The sequence below is a fragment of the Ranitomeya imitator genome, chromosome 4 (assembly GCF_032444005.1).
Source record: "Ranitomeya imitator isolate aRanImi1 chromosome 4, aRanImi1.pri, whole genome shotgun sequence".
NCBI lineage: Eukaryota > Metazoa > Chordata > Amphibia > Anura > Dendrobatidae > Ranitomeya > Ranitomeya imitator.
This window is the reverse complement of record NC_091285.1, coordinates 688,298,158-688,311,104: the sequence shown is the minus strand read 5'-3', so window position 1 is coordinate 688,311,104 and position 12,947 is coordinate 688,298,158. Positions and strand designations below refer to the sequence as shown.

At 45.1% G+C, this 12,947-nt stretch overlaps 1 protein-coding gene across 4 annotated transcripts in view; it reads right to left on the bottom strand.

The window, feature by feature from the left end:
* Positions 1 to 12,947, bottom strand: part of CHD3 (chromodomain helicase DNA binding protein 3) — a 73,952-nt gene that overhangs the window by 12,905 nt on the left and 48,100 nt on the right. For all 4 annotated transcript variants that reach the window (XM_069767417.1, XM_069767415.1, XM_069767414.1 and 1 more), the window contains exons 18-31: positions 12,692 to 12,865; positions 12,470 to 12,611; positions 12,203 to 12,334; positions 10,512 to 10,629; positions 10,308 to 10,432; positions 9,980 to 10,211; positions 8,299 to 8,465; positions 8,041 to 8,218; positions 7,787 to 7,852; positions 7,632 to 7,717; positions 6,630 to 6,763; positions 5,726 to 5,870; positions 5,490 to 5,655; positions 5,283 to 5,413 (exon numbers count right to left, since the gene is read on the bottom strand). In XM_069767417.1, coding sequence (XP_069623518.1) covers positions 5,283 to 5,413; positions 5,490 to 5,655; positions 5,726 to 5,870; positions 6,630 to 6,763; positions 7,632 to 7,717; positions 7,787 to 7,852; positions 8,041 to 8,218; positions 8,299 to 8,465; positions 9,980 to 10,211; positions 10,308 to 10,432; positions 10,512 to 10,629; positions 12,203 to 12,334; positions 12,470 to 12,611; positions 12,692 to 12,865 — 1,996 coding nt within the window. The remainder of the gene's footprint in view (positions 1 to 5,282; positions 5,414 to 5,489; positions 5,656 to 5,725; positions 5,871 to 6,629; positions 6,764 to 7,631; positions 7,718 to 7,786; positions 7,853 to 8,040; positions 8,219 to 8,298; positions 8,466 to 9,979; positions 10,212 to 10,307; positions 10,433 to 10,511; positions 10,630 to 12,202; positions 12,335 to 12,469; positions 12,612 to 12,691; positions 12,866 to 12,947) is intronic.

Genomic DNA, 12,947 nt, shown 5'->3' with positions numbered 1-12,947 from the left:
TGGCAGGGGAATAAGGCGAGTAAAATACTTGCCAATAAGATTAAAGCGAGATTAACAAAGCAAAAAATAGCTCACATACAAGATGATCAAAAGAACAAAATATACAACCCTAAAGAAATTGCGAATACTTTCGCAAGATATTACTCCTCACTCTATAATCTCAAGACCGACAACCTTATCCCACAACCCAACGCTGAGCTAATTAATAATTTCCTGAATAGCATATCTTTACCCCAAATCCCAGAGGATAAATTGATGGCAATAAATCAACCTATAAGCCAAAAAGAAATCCAACAAACCATTCAGGCAACAAAAAATAATAAATCCCCAGGACCGGATGGTATAACTAATGAATACTTGAAGTTATTCAACCAAATATTGTCCCCACATCTATTATTAGTCTTCCAAAATATATTTGAAACAGGCAAAATACGAGAAGAAATGTTACAAGCGACTATAGTCCCTCTTCCCAAGCCAGGAAAAACTCCCGATCATCCAAGTAATTTCAGGCCAATATCCCTACTAAATACTGACCTCAAGCTGTACTCCAAAATCTTAGCAAATAGACTCTCCGATGTAATCCCTTCCCTGGTGCACAGAGACCAGGTTGGATTTATCAAATCTAGACAGACATTGGACGGCACCAGACGAATGATTGACCTCATCCATGTGGCGGGGAGCGACCGGACGCCTTCTCTGCTCCTATCCCTGGACGCGGAGAAGGCGTTCGATCGGGTGCATTGGGGATACCTGTTTGAGGTTCTGGCCAGATTCGGATTTACGGGTAATATTGCTAAAGCAATCACTGCTATATTCTCACCCATCAGCATCGGTTTCTGTCTCTGGAATGATGTCGGACAGGTTTACTATTACTAACGGGACGAGACAGGGGTGTCCGCTATCACCCCTTATATTCGCTTTGGTGATTGAGCCTCAAGCGCAGAAAATTAGATCACACTCGATGATATCAGGAATTCAGGTGAATAAAACGGAACACAAAATAGGTTTATTTGCTGACGACATCATTCTAGCGTTAACAAACCCGACAGAATCATTACCGGCAGCAATGCAAGTAATCGATTCATATACTAAAATATCATATTATAAGCTGAACGTGTCTAAATGCCAGGTATTAAACCTGACCCCTCTCACAAAACACCCCAAAAGCTTTGAGAATAAGTACCCTTTTAAGTGGGAAAATGACCACATTGAGTATTTGGGTATTCGGCTGACACTCTCGGCAGATAAAATGCTATCACTGAATTATGAGTCTCTAAGGAAGAAAATCCAAACTGACATGTTACGTATGAAGAAACACGAACTATCATGGCTGGGCAGGATTGCATCGGTAAAAATGTTCATTCTCCCACAAATGCTGTATTTGTTCCGCAATCTCCCCATCATATTCCCAATGAAAATATTAAAAGAGATTCAAGCAATGATTTTAAAATACATTTGGCAAGAGAGAAAACCCAGAGTCCAAGCGGACACGCTTTACATCCCTATGAGTAAGGGTGGCCTGGGGTGCCCCTCAGTGGTCTGTTACTACAGGGCCGCATTATTGGTGGCCTGGGGTGCCCCTCAGTGGTCCGTTACTATAGGGCCGCATTATTCGAACAGTTACGATTCATGTGGAATAATGATGATGATCGGCACTGGATCGCAATTGAAAAACATTTGATGAGAACCTCCAATGTCTCAGCTTTTTACCATGCACATCAAACTAAAGTCCCTAATAGAAACCTAAAAATGTCCCCAACAATAGACGCGACGCTGGAGCTATGGAGAGTGCTGACTAATAAATTAGGCCTTATACAAACCGCATTCCTCAAAGCTCCTATAGAGACACTGGAGCATTGTATCCCGGACCTCAAACTTAAAAATTGGAATTTACCCAAAACCACCTCAATTGGGAACGTGTGTGATGGGGAGGAAATAATTACTTTTACATCATTGAGAGATAAATACAATGTTCCTCAAAGGGATTTTTACAAATATTTGCAGATCCGGCATTTCCTAACTGAAAGGAAAAAACAGATGCCTGCACCGCCATCTAAACTTTACTCTATGCTGATGAACCCGACATCACAGATTAGGGCGCTGTCCACAAGCTACGACTGTATGTTGGAGAATACTCTGCCCTCTCTAACTACAGACCTGCAAAAGTGGGAAAAAGACCTAAACTGCACATTCACACCGGATCAGTGGAGGGCATCCTTCTTAATTATTGGAAGCCAATCTAAATGTACTAACCACATAGAAAACGCCAGGAAATTGTTATATCGGTGGTATTTCACTCCCAGTAGATTGTCCAGGATGTTCTGCAGTTCCCCAGACACGTGCTGGAGGTGTGGAGACCCCTGTGCAGACATGCTACATATATGGTGGAGTTGTGACAGAATTAGACGTCTGTGGGCAGCCATAGATCATCTGATGTCCCAGATTTGTGGTATACCGGTGACTCTTAATGCACAGCAGGCGTTACTCGCTATTGATTTGGACTCGTTTCCCTATGAGTTCCGTACAGTGATTGTACATATTATTGTAGCAACAAGAATCAAAATTGCTAGTTACTGGAAAAACTCCAGGTGCCCCTCACTGCCCGAGGTCGTATCACTGATCAACGAAAATTGCCTATCAGAAAAAATAATCGCTACATCTAATAATAATATAGCTCAATTTCAGAAAAAATGGAACAATTGGTTATCTTTCCGTTTAAATACCGTTCTTAAATAACTTTGCAGATTCGCATATAGAGAATGTGATTGGATAGTTATTGTAATGTCACCATTTCCCCTATCCTCTTCCCTTCCCTAATCCCCATAACGTTGTGTTAATTATTAAGAATTTAATGTCAATAAGATGTAATGCTTGACACAATTTGTAAATAAAAATTTATGTTTAAAAAAAAAAAAAAAAAAAAAAGAAACTGGCATTTTGTGAACCAGTCCTATTAAGGAAGCACTTAAAAATTCCAACGTATAAAGGAATTTTATGTTAAAATTCTTTCAAAAACTGCTTGATAAATCGGGGACTAATTCTTTAAAGACTCCACATTACATCCTGAATTTTACGCCAAAGCTGCACTCACTATTCTGCTGGTGCAGTCACTGTGTACATACATTACATTACTGATCCTGAGTTACATCCTGTATTATTCTCCAGAGCTGCACTCACTATTCTGCTGGTGCAGTCACTGTGTACATACATTACATTACTGATCCTGAGTTACATCCTGTATTATTCTCCAGAGCTGCACTCACTATTCTGCTGGTGCAGTCACTGTGTACATTACATTACATTACTGATCCTGAGTTACATCCTGTATTATACTCCAGAGCTGCACTCACTATTCTGCTGGTGCAGTCACTGTGTACATTACATTACTGATCCTGAGTTACATCCTGTATTGTTCTCCAGAGCTGCACTCACTATTCTGCTGGTGCAGTCACTGTGTACATTACATTACTGATCCTGAGTTACATCCTGTATTATACTCCAGAGCTGCACTCACTATTCTCCTGGTGCAGTCACTGTGTACATATATTACATTACTGATCCTGAGTTATATCCTGTATTATACCCCAGAGCTGCACTCACTATTCTGCTGGTGCAGTCACTGTGTACATACATTACATTACTGATCCTGAGTTACATCTTGTATTATACCCCAGAGCTGCACTCACTATTCTGCTGGTGCAGTCACTGTGTACATACATTACATTACTGATCCTGAGTTATATCCTGTATTATACCCCAGAGCTGCACTCACTATTCTGCTGGTGCAGTCACTGTGTACATACATTACATTACTGACCCTGAGTTACCTCCTGAATTTTACGCCAAAGCTGCACTCACTATTCTGCTGGTGCAGTCACTGTGTACATACATTACATTACTGATCCTGAGTTACATCCTGTATTATTCTCCAGAGCTGCACTCACTATTCTGCTGGTGCAGTCACTGTGTACATACATTACATTACTGATCCTGAGTTACATCCTGTATTATTCTCCAGAGCTGCACTCACTATTCTGCTGGTGCAGTCACTGTGTACATTACATTACATTACTGATCCTGAGTTACATCCTGTATTATACTCCAGAGCTGCACTCACTATTCTGCTGGTGCAGTCACTGTGTACATTACATTACTGATCCTGAGTTACATCCTGTATTGTTCTCCAGAGCTGCACTCACTATTCTGCTGGTGCAGTCACTGTGTACATTACATTACTGATCCTGAGTTACATCCTGTATTATACTCCAGAGCTGCACTCACTATTCTCCTGGTGCAGTCACTGTGTACATATATTACATTACTGATCCTGAGTTATATCCTGTATTATACCCCAGAGCTGCACTCACTATTCTGCTGGTGCAGTCACTGTGTACATACATTACATTACTGATCCTGAGTTACATCTTGTATTATACCCCAGAGCTGCACTCACTATTCTGCTGGTGCAGTCACTGTGTACATACATTACATTACTGATCCTGAGTTATATCCTGTATTATACCCCAGAGCTGCACTCACTATTCTGCTGGTGCAGTCACTGTGTACATACATTACATTACTGACCCTGAGTTACCTCCTGAATTTTACGCCAAAGCTGCACTCACTATTCTGCTGGTGCAGTCACTGTGTACATACATTACATTACTGATCCTGAGTTACATCCTGTATTATTCTCCAGAGCTGCACTCACTATTCTGCTGGTGCAGTCACTGTGTACATACATTACATTACTGATCCTGAGTTACATCCTGTATTATACTCCAGAGCTGCACTCACTATTCTCCTGGTGCAGTCACTGTGTACATACATTACATTACTGATCCTGAGTTACATCCTGTATTATACCCCAGAGCTGCACTCACTATTCTGCTGGTGCAGTCACTGTGTACATTACATTACTGATCCTGAGTTACATCCTGTATTATACTCCAGAGCTGCACTCACTATTCTGCTGGTGCAGTCACTGTGTACATACATTACATTACTGATCCTGAGTTACATCCTGTATTATACCCCAGAGCTGCACTCACTATTCTGCTGGTGCAGTCACTGTGTACATACATTACATTACTGATCCTGAGTTACATCCTGAATTATACTCCAGAGCTGCACTCACTATTCTGCTGGTGCAGTCACTGTGTACACACATTACATTACTGATCCTGAGTTACATCCTGAATTATACTCCAGAGCTGCGCTCACTATTCTGCTGGGTGAGCACATGGTGGGGATCGCATTGTCACATGTGGGTGTGCTCTTACCCGCACGTTCCCCGCGGTGTGATCACCCTCCACCTCTCTCTTCTCCGCCCCCTTGTCTTTCGGCTCTTTGCTCTCCCCCTCCTCTGTCGGGGTCCCGCCGTTCTCTGCTCGCTCGCTGGGTGCTGGAGTGGCTGTGAAATAAGTCAGAGAGATGAGAGCGGGGCGAGGCGTTCGTAGGGGGTCAGCTCTGAAGAGAGGGTCCTGTACCCGGCTTGGAGGTGCAGGGGGTGTTGGTGAGGCTGGGGTCCGGGGTGGTGGTGCTGGTCTTTATGGTGGGTGAAGAGGCCCGTGACGACAGCTTGGAGTCCAGGCTGGGGTCTGGCATTAGCTCGGGCATGCTCCAGCGTCCATTAATATGCTCGAACTCCTGCACCTAACATGGGCACACAAGGGGTTAAAGTCTGCTGCATTTAACCCTGTGTTTTCTACGGAGCAGAACTCACCTTTTTCTTCACCAGGGACATGACACCGATACGGGTCAACACCTGCTGGCGGGACAGCCCCTCCCGAGGGACGCCGTCTGCAAAGGTCTCGGAGCCGTCCGCGCCCGGTTCACACAGATGTCTCATGAACAGAGAGACGTAGGCTCTAGAGACAAGAGACCTGGGTGAGGATTCCCCACGCCGCGCTGCCCCCTGCTGGGCACTGACTGTAACAGCAGATCCACAGACGTGTCAGTACAAGATGCCCCATCAGACGTGCCTCAGCATCCTGCCCGCTCAGCCTGCATGTCAGGGTACGGAGACCTCTGATGTGTGTCCTGCACCAGGCGGAGGGTCTGACGGCACCGCTCTGCCCTGCCCCGGGTCACCTGGTGCAGATTACTGTCTGTCTGTGTGAGGGAGGCGGTACACAGCTCCAGACCACCACCAGGAAACAGACGGGTGGCCAAGCGGCATCAGATGAGTAAGAACATCATCACATGGGACACATGTAGGTGTATGGTGCGTGGGGTGTGTGAGGGTACCACACGGTTAGGCACTATGTGTGTGAGGGTACCACACGGTCAGGTACTATGTGTGTGTGAGGGGACCACACGGTCAGGTACTATGTGTGTGAGGGTACCACACGGTCAGGTACTATGTGTGTTAGGGTACCACACGGTTAGGCACTATGTGTGTGAGGGTACCACACGGTCAGGTACTATGTGTGTGTGAGGGTACCACACGGTCAGGTACCGGTCATAAATGATGCGTGGGGGTGTGAGGGAGCATGCAGTCTAGTAACGGTCATGTATGATCTGTGTGGGGGGCGGGAGCAGTGATGTAGCAGTAAGTATGAAGAGTGAGGTGTAAATGTATGAATTGTATGATCCTGTAGGTTCACACATCTGAGGAAGGCACTTACTTAAATTCTTTCTCTGACTTGCCCCGCAAGTCTCTCACCAGCCAGTGTGTGGAGAAAGCGTCCTGAGGAGGCATCCCCCAGCGCATCACTGCGTTCAGGAAGGCTTTCCGCTGCCGCGTGTTGAACCCCAGAACCTATGAGGAAACAGAGATTAGTACACGGCCTCCCCCATACAGCGCGTGGACAGTCAGCTACCCCCCATACAGCGCGTTGTCAGTCAGCTCCCCCCCATACAGCGCGTGGACAGTCAGCTCCCCCCATACAGCGCGTGGACAGTCAGCTCCCCCCATACAGCGCGTGGACAGTCAGCTCCCCCCATACAGCGCGTGGACAGTCAGCTCCCCCCATACAGCGCGTGGACAGTCAGCTCCCCCCCATACAGCGCGTGGACAGTCAGCTCCCCCCATACAGCGCGTGGGCAGTCAGCTCCCCCCATACAGCGCGTGGACAGTCAGCTCCCCCCATACAGCGCGTGGTCAGCTCCCCCCCATACAGTGCGTGGACAGTCAGCTCCCCCCCATACAGCGCGTGGACGGTCAGCTCTCCCCATACAGCGTGTGGACGGTCAGCTCCCCCCATACAGCGCGTGGTCAGCTCCCCCCCATACAGCGCGTGGACAGTCAGCTCCCCCCCATACAGCGCGTGGACGGTCAGCTCCCCCCATACAGCGCGTGGGCAGTCAGCTCCCCCCATACAGCGCGTGGACAGTCAGCTCCCCCCATACAGCGTGTGGACGGTCAGCTCCCCCCCCATACAGCGCATGGACGGTCATGGAAAGAGTGTGAGCCAAGTGTCATTAGTATAATCATCCCGGTTCTTTCACAAGAGAGAACATACGTCCGTGTGAACGATTTCTGAAATCTCAGACTTTGCTGGCACTGTGAAATGCAGCTGAAAATTTGTGTTAAAAAAAATGCATGAAAAAAAACAAAAAAAAACAAACACACGCTACAAAAACATTGCCTAAAGGTAAATATCTCTTCCTGGCCCCTGAGTCCTCACCTCTATATTGCCACCGACCCGGGCCAACAGCGGAGGCAGTGGCTTGTCCTTCTCATTGCGCAGGTGGCGGCGAGACTGCCTGCGACCTGTAAGCACAGAATAAGGTCAGGAAGGAGATCACACGGTCCCCGGAGGTGTCCCACTACTACCCTCACCTTCCGTTCTCTCATCAAAATCTTCATCCTCCTCTTCCGAGCCCACAGAGTACTCGGACTGGTTATCTGTACGGAGGGAGGAGGCGCCATGTTAGCAGAGTGGCATTGCTTACATTTACCCCCTTGGATAATAAGAACCTATCCTAATAGTGTGTCACAGCGTGTCAGTGCAGGCAGCACGATCATTATATAATCTGGGGTGGTAAGCTGAGACTTCAGAGCTGGAATCAAGCTTCAGCCCAGCAAATTCTTACCCTGGTCCTCTTGTGCGGCGTCATTGTAGTTCACTTGCTTCCTCACCCTCTTGCCTTTGCCCAGGTTACGTGCCAGGTCCTCCTGCTGCTGCTCGTAGTGATGGCGCAGCAGCTTCTCCCAGTAGTCGGGGTCCACATTCTCCTCCTGTTTTATCACCTCCCGTTCCAGCTCCTCCAGCTGAAAACGGCAAGCGAAAAACATGAAGAAAATCCTGCCGGGCTGCGACGGCGCAGCGCCCCCCGGAGGCCGCATCTCACCTTCTCCTCTTCCCGCACCACGTACTGTGCCACTTTGAAGGAGCTGAGATACTCGTTCATGTTCTGGACTTCAGTGTCCTCCGTCTCATCCTGGTTGCGGTCCAGGAGCCGGGCGATGGCGCCATTGTCGTAGTGAATCACGCTGCTGTCCTCCTCCTTGTTGTCACCTGGACGGAGAGAAAGAAAGAAATAAGTCTGCTTCCGTTTTGTGTATACAGCTCCTATCCATACCTGCATCACTGAGGACACCGGATGAATGAGGTGTGATCAGGGCAGGTCTGGAGCGGGTGACAGGTGTGGACGCTTCCTACTGATTACCATACTATGTTTCTTCAAAGCCTGGACCCCTATGAATAACTAAACACGTCCTGTCCTCATTTCTTCCCTCATCATAAGTTTTCATTTTTGTTTTTTTAAAGAGTTAGAAAAACTCTAAGTTTTTAAGCAGTAAGCGCTTTTGGAAACTCTCCTTTTTGGGGGAGTTGGAGGAGTGTTTTTTTTTTTGTTTAGTGTTTTTTTTCTGCAGCCTTGTGATTAGTCAGTGTGTGCTCACATTGAGTTTTAGGCTGTGTGCACACAGGTCTTGAAGGAGGAAATCGATCAATGGAAACCGATCGGAAACTCTCCAAATCCTCCTCAAGAAACTTAGAGGTTTCTGTTCAGTTTCTGGTCTAAAAACTCTGCAAAAAGAAACCGAGTGAATGTACCCTTAGGTTAGGTGCATATTTTTTTTTTTCACTCAATAGACTAATGAAGAAATCACAAGCGTATTTTATTTTGGGGGAGGGAAGCAAAACGTTAGACTTACTATTTTTTTCCACCAGACATTTTTTTTTTTTCAAAACCCCTTCAGAAAAAAAAAAAGTAAAAAAAAATCTCAAATACTCCCGATATGAGAAAAAAAATTATGAAGTTTTCCAAGAATTTTTAAAGCGATTTTTGAAAATATAAAAATTATTTATCCCATAAAGTAAACATCGTAAATAAAAAAAAAAAAAAAAAGGGATTGAAATACCGGAATTATTTTTTTTTTTGGTTGCTGCATCTCTTACAAAAAAAAAAAAAATCAATAAAAGGAGTGATCAAAACATTGTAAAAAAATAATTAAAATATAATAAAATCTACAGTTCGGCAAAAAGAAAACGAGACCTCACACAGCTCAAGAAGTAATATGGCATAATTTTTTTTTTAACAAATTCCAGGATTCTTTCTTTTTTCAGTTCTTTTTCTCAATTTTTTTCTTGTAAATTATCATAAATTAAAAAAAAAAACAAAAACAAAAAACATTATCCGTGTTTTATATTCTCCAAGACTGGTACATCTGCGCCAAAAGTTTTAAGTAAAAAAATTATAAATTAGTCCAAACCATGTGGATGATGAAAACCACATGTTGTCGAGCAGCCCTCCACTTAGCCCCCCCCCAAAAATGACTGGGACTGAAAACATGAGTGCAACAATGGGGGAAAATCCATCATGAATTTGGCGCCAACAAATGTCTAAAATCAAAACTAGAAAAGAAGTTAAAAAAAAAAAAAAATAATAATAAAATAAAATAAAAAAAAAAAAATCGCATTGCAAAAACCGAAGCATTCCACAATGAAACTGCAGGATGATAAGCAGGGCAGCCCCTGCGGACGTTGCCCGGCGCGTCACGTGGTACGAGGCCACCCCCCTCGGTCACCTTCTATCTCATCCTTGAATAGCTCTTCTGTCCCGAACTTCAGGATGTCATCGAGCTCCTGCTTGGACATTGATCCGGCCTTGGAGCCGAGCCCTGGTCTGACCACCAGATGGGTCAACATCATCTTCCTCTTGGCCACCTGTGTAATACGCTCTTCGACGGACGCCCGCGTCACAAATCTGTAGATCATCACTTTGTTGGCCTGGCCGATCCGGTGAGCCCTGCTGAAGGCCTAGAGAAGAGCGAGAAGGGAAAATATTGATTGTACCAAGCAAATTGATGCAAGGTCACTCTTTGAGTTAATCATCTGGAGGGGTGTTGTATCTACCTGAATGTCGTTGTGGGGGTTCCAGTCGGAATCGTAGATAATGACGGTGTCCGCAGTCGCCAGGTTGATCCCCAGGCCCCCGGCGCGAGTGGAGAGTAAGAAGCAGAACTGATGAGCTCCAGGAGCTACAAAACAGAGGAGCAGGTGAGGACAGAGGAAGATCTCAGGAGGTAAAGCTGAATGTTGGCCAGAACGCGTCCTCACCGTTAAACCTGTCGATAGATTCTTGTCTCAACGAGCCGGTGATCCCTCCGTCTATCCGCTCATATTTATAGCCCTCGTAGTCCAGGAAGTCTTCTAACAAGTCCAGCATCTTGGTCATCTGCAAAAAAGAAGAGCGAGTGAATGGCTGAAAACATTGTGTTAAAGAGATGAGCCAATCTATTCGTTAGACCCTGGTCGAGCGGCCATGTCCCTTGTGATGGGAGCGTTGTGAACTGCCTCCTACCTGACGCTCTTCTTTTAATTAGCCAACCTGGCCTGACATCATCATCATCGACAATGTTGGACCAGGCCGTCTAATCAACAAGAGGCGGATCGCAGGGGTCCAGTCCAGAGCCTACAGACAGCCGAAGTGGCCGCTAGACCTTGGTCCTGAGAATCGATTCACCCATCTCTACTGGTTTTGATTGATTTTATGTACGGGCTTATTAAAGGGGTGGTCCGAGATTAGAAAAAATAAAATAAAAAAAAGGTAATTTCTAGTATTGCACTTTAACCCCTTCACCACCTAGCAATTTTTATTTTTTTTCCCACCTTCTCTTCCAAGAGCCAAAACTTTTTTAGTTTTCCATCAATATAATAGTTTGAGGACTTGTTTGTTCCAAGATAAGTTATACTTTTGAATGACACCATTGCTTTCACCACATAGTGTACTGGAAAATGGGGAAAAAAATCCAAGTGTGGTGAAATTGCAGAAAACGTCCAATTCCACAACTGTTTTTGTTTTTTTTACTTACCATGTTCACTTCATGGTAAAACTGACTTGGTAATATGATTCTCCAGGTTAGTACGAGTACACAGATACCAAACATGTATAGATTCTTTTTTATTTAAGTGGTGAAAAAAATAAATAAATACAAATTTTGCATTTGTCGCCAATTTCCAAGATCCGTAACAATTTCACTTTTTCGGGATCAGGGGGAATCTGGGTAAAGGCTGATTTTTTTGTGCCCCGAGTTGACATTTTTACCGATAGAATTTTTGGGGTAGATGCGATGTTTTGATAACTTTCATTGCAATGTTGCAGAGACCAAAACGTAGTTCCGAAGTTTTGATTTTTTTATGCCGTTTATCGATCAGATTAATTTACTTTATACTTTGATAGATCAAACATTTCTGAACGCAGCGATAACAAATGTGTATTTTTAAAAAAAATATTGTTTTAGTTTTAATGGGGCAAAAGGGGGTGATTTGAACTTTTGTATTTATTTTATTTTTTTTAAATATTTTTTAAAACTTTTTACTGTATTTAATAGTTCCCTTAGGGGACTTGAAGCTGCGATCGTCCGATCGCCTGTGCTGTACGTAGCAGTGCATCAGCCCTGCTATGTATAGCATAAATCCACAGGAGTATAGTGATGACAGGTACGGGGGTCTTCAGCAGACCTCTGGCGGTCATTACAACCCATCGGCATGCTACAATCATGTGACAGAAGCGCGGATGGGTGGGATCAATGACATGCTTCCTGTCTACGAATGTTAAATGCTGCTGCTTTTGATTGGCAGTGGCAATTCACTGGTTAATATCCGTGGGTGGCGCTCAGATCCACCCGCGCCTGTTAGAGGCAAATGATCGCTGGTCAAACGTAGATTTGTCTTATTTTTTTCTGGAAACGGCGAGGAGGCATCATGGCCTCAGAGGAGTTTGCATGTCACGGCATTGGGGACCAGACCTGGGAGAAGATGAGCACTCGATGTCCTTGCTCATGCAGTTTCCGGAGCATCTTCTGTAAGAGGAGCAGTTTCCCGGAGGACTTGATGAGCGCACCTCCCTCGTACGCACCGGTCGGAAGTTTGGGCGACTCCTGGAAAGAACAGGAAAAGATGATTACAGGCGTTACATACAGATAATATATGTACACATGGGCTCCACCATGCAGAGCGTTTTGTGCCAATGCATTTTTATTTTTCAAAGTTGCAAAGAAAAAATTGCATCTCACCATTGCAGCCACAGGGAAGAGGTATGGATGGTTGCAGCATTTCTTAAGGTCCATCATGATGTTCAGTAACGACACTTGGTTCCCTCCTCCTCGCGAGTTCAGAGCCTCGAAGTTACGGGTCAGGATAAACTTGTAATATTTCCTGAGAGACACGGGAACGGATGATTATATCGGAGGAAACGCAATGTCCGTCCGTGTCATGGCGTCTACTGCGGGACTCACTTCTGCATGGGACTGAGCTCCACCCGGACAATCAGCTCAGTCTTGGCCGGCATGTTTTTGAACACGTCGGCTTTCAGTCGGCGCAGCATGTGGGGGCCCAGGAGGTCGTGCAACTTCTTGATTTGATCTTCTTTGGAAATATCTGCAAATTCTTCTAAGAATCCTTCTAGGTTACTGCAAGTATAAGAAAAGGAAGTTATAGAATGACAAAAAAACCTAATAATATTTCAGTTGCTTAACCCCTTAGGTGCTGTAG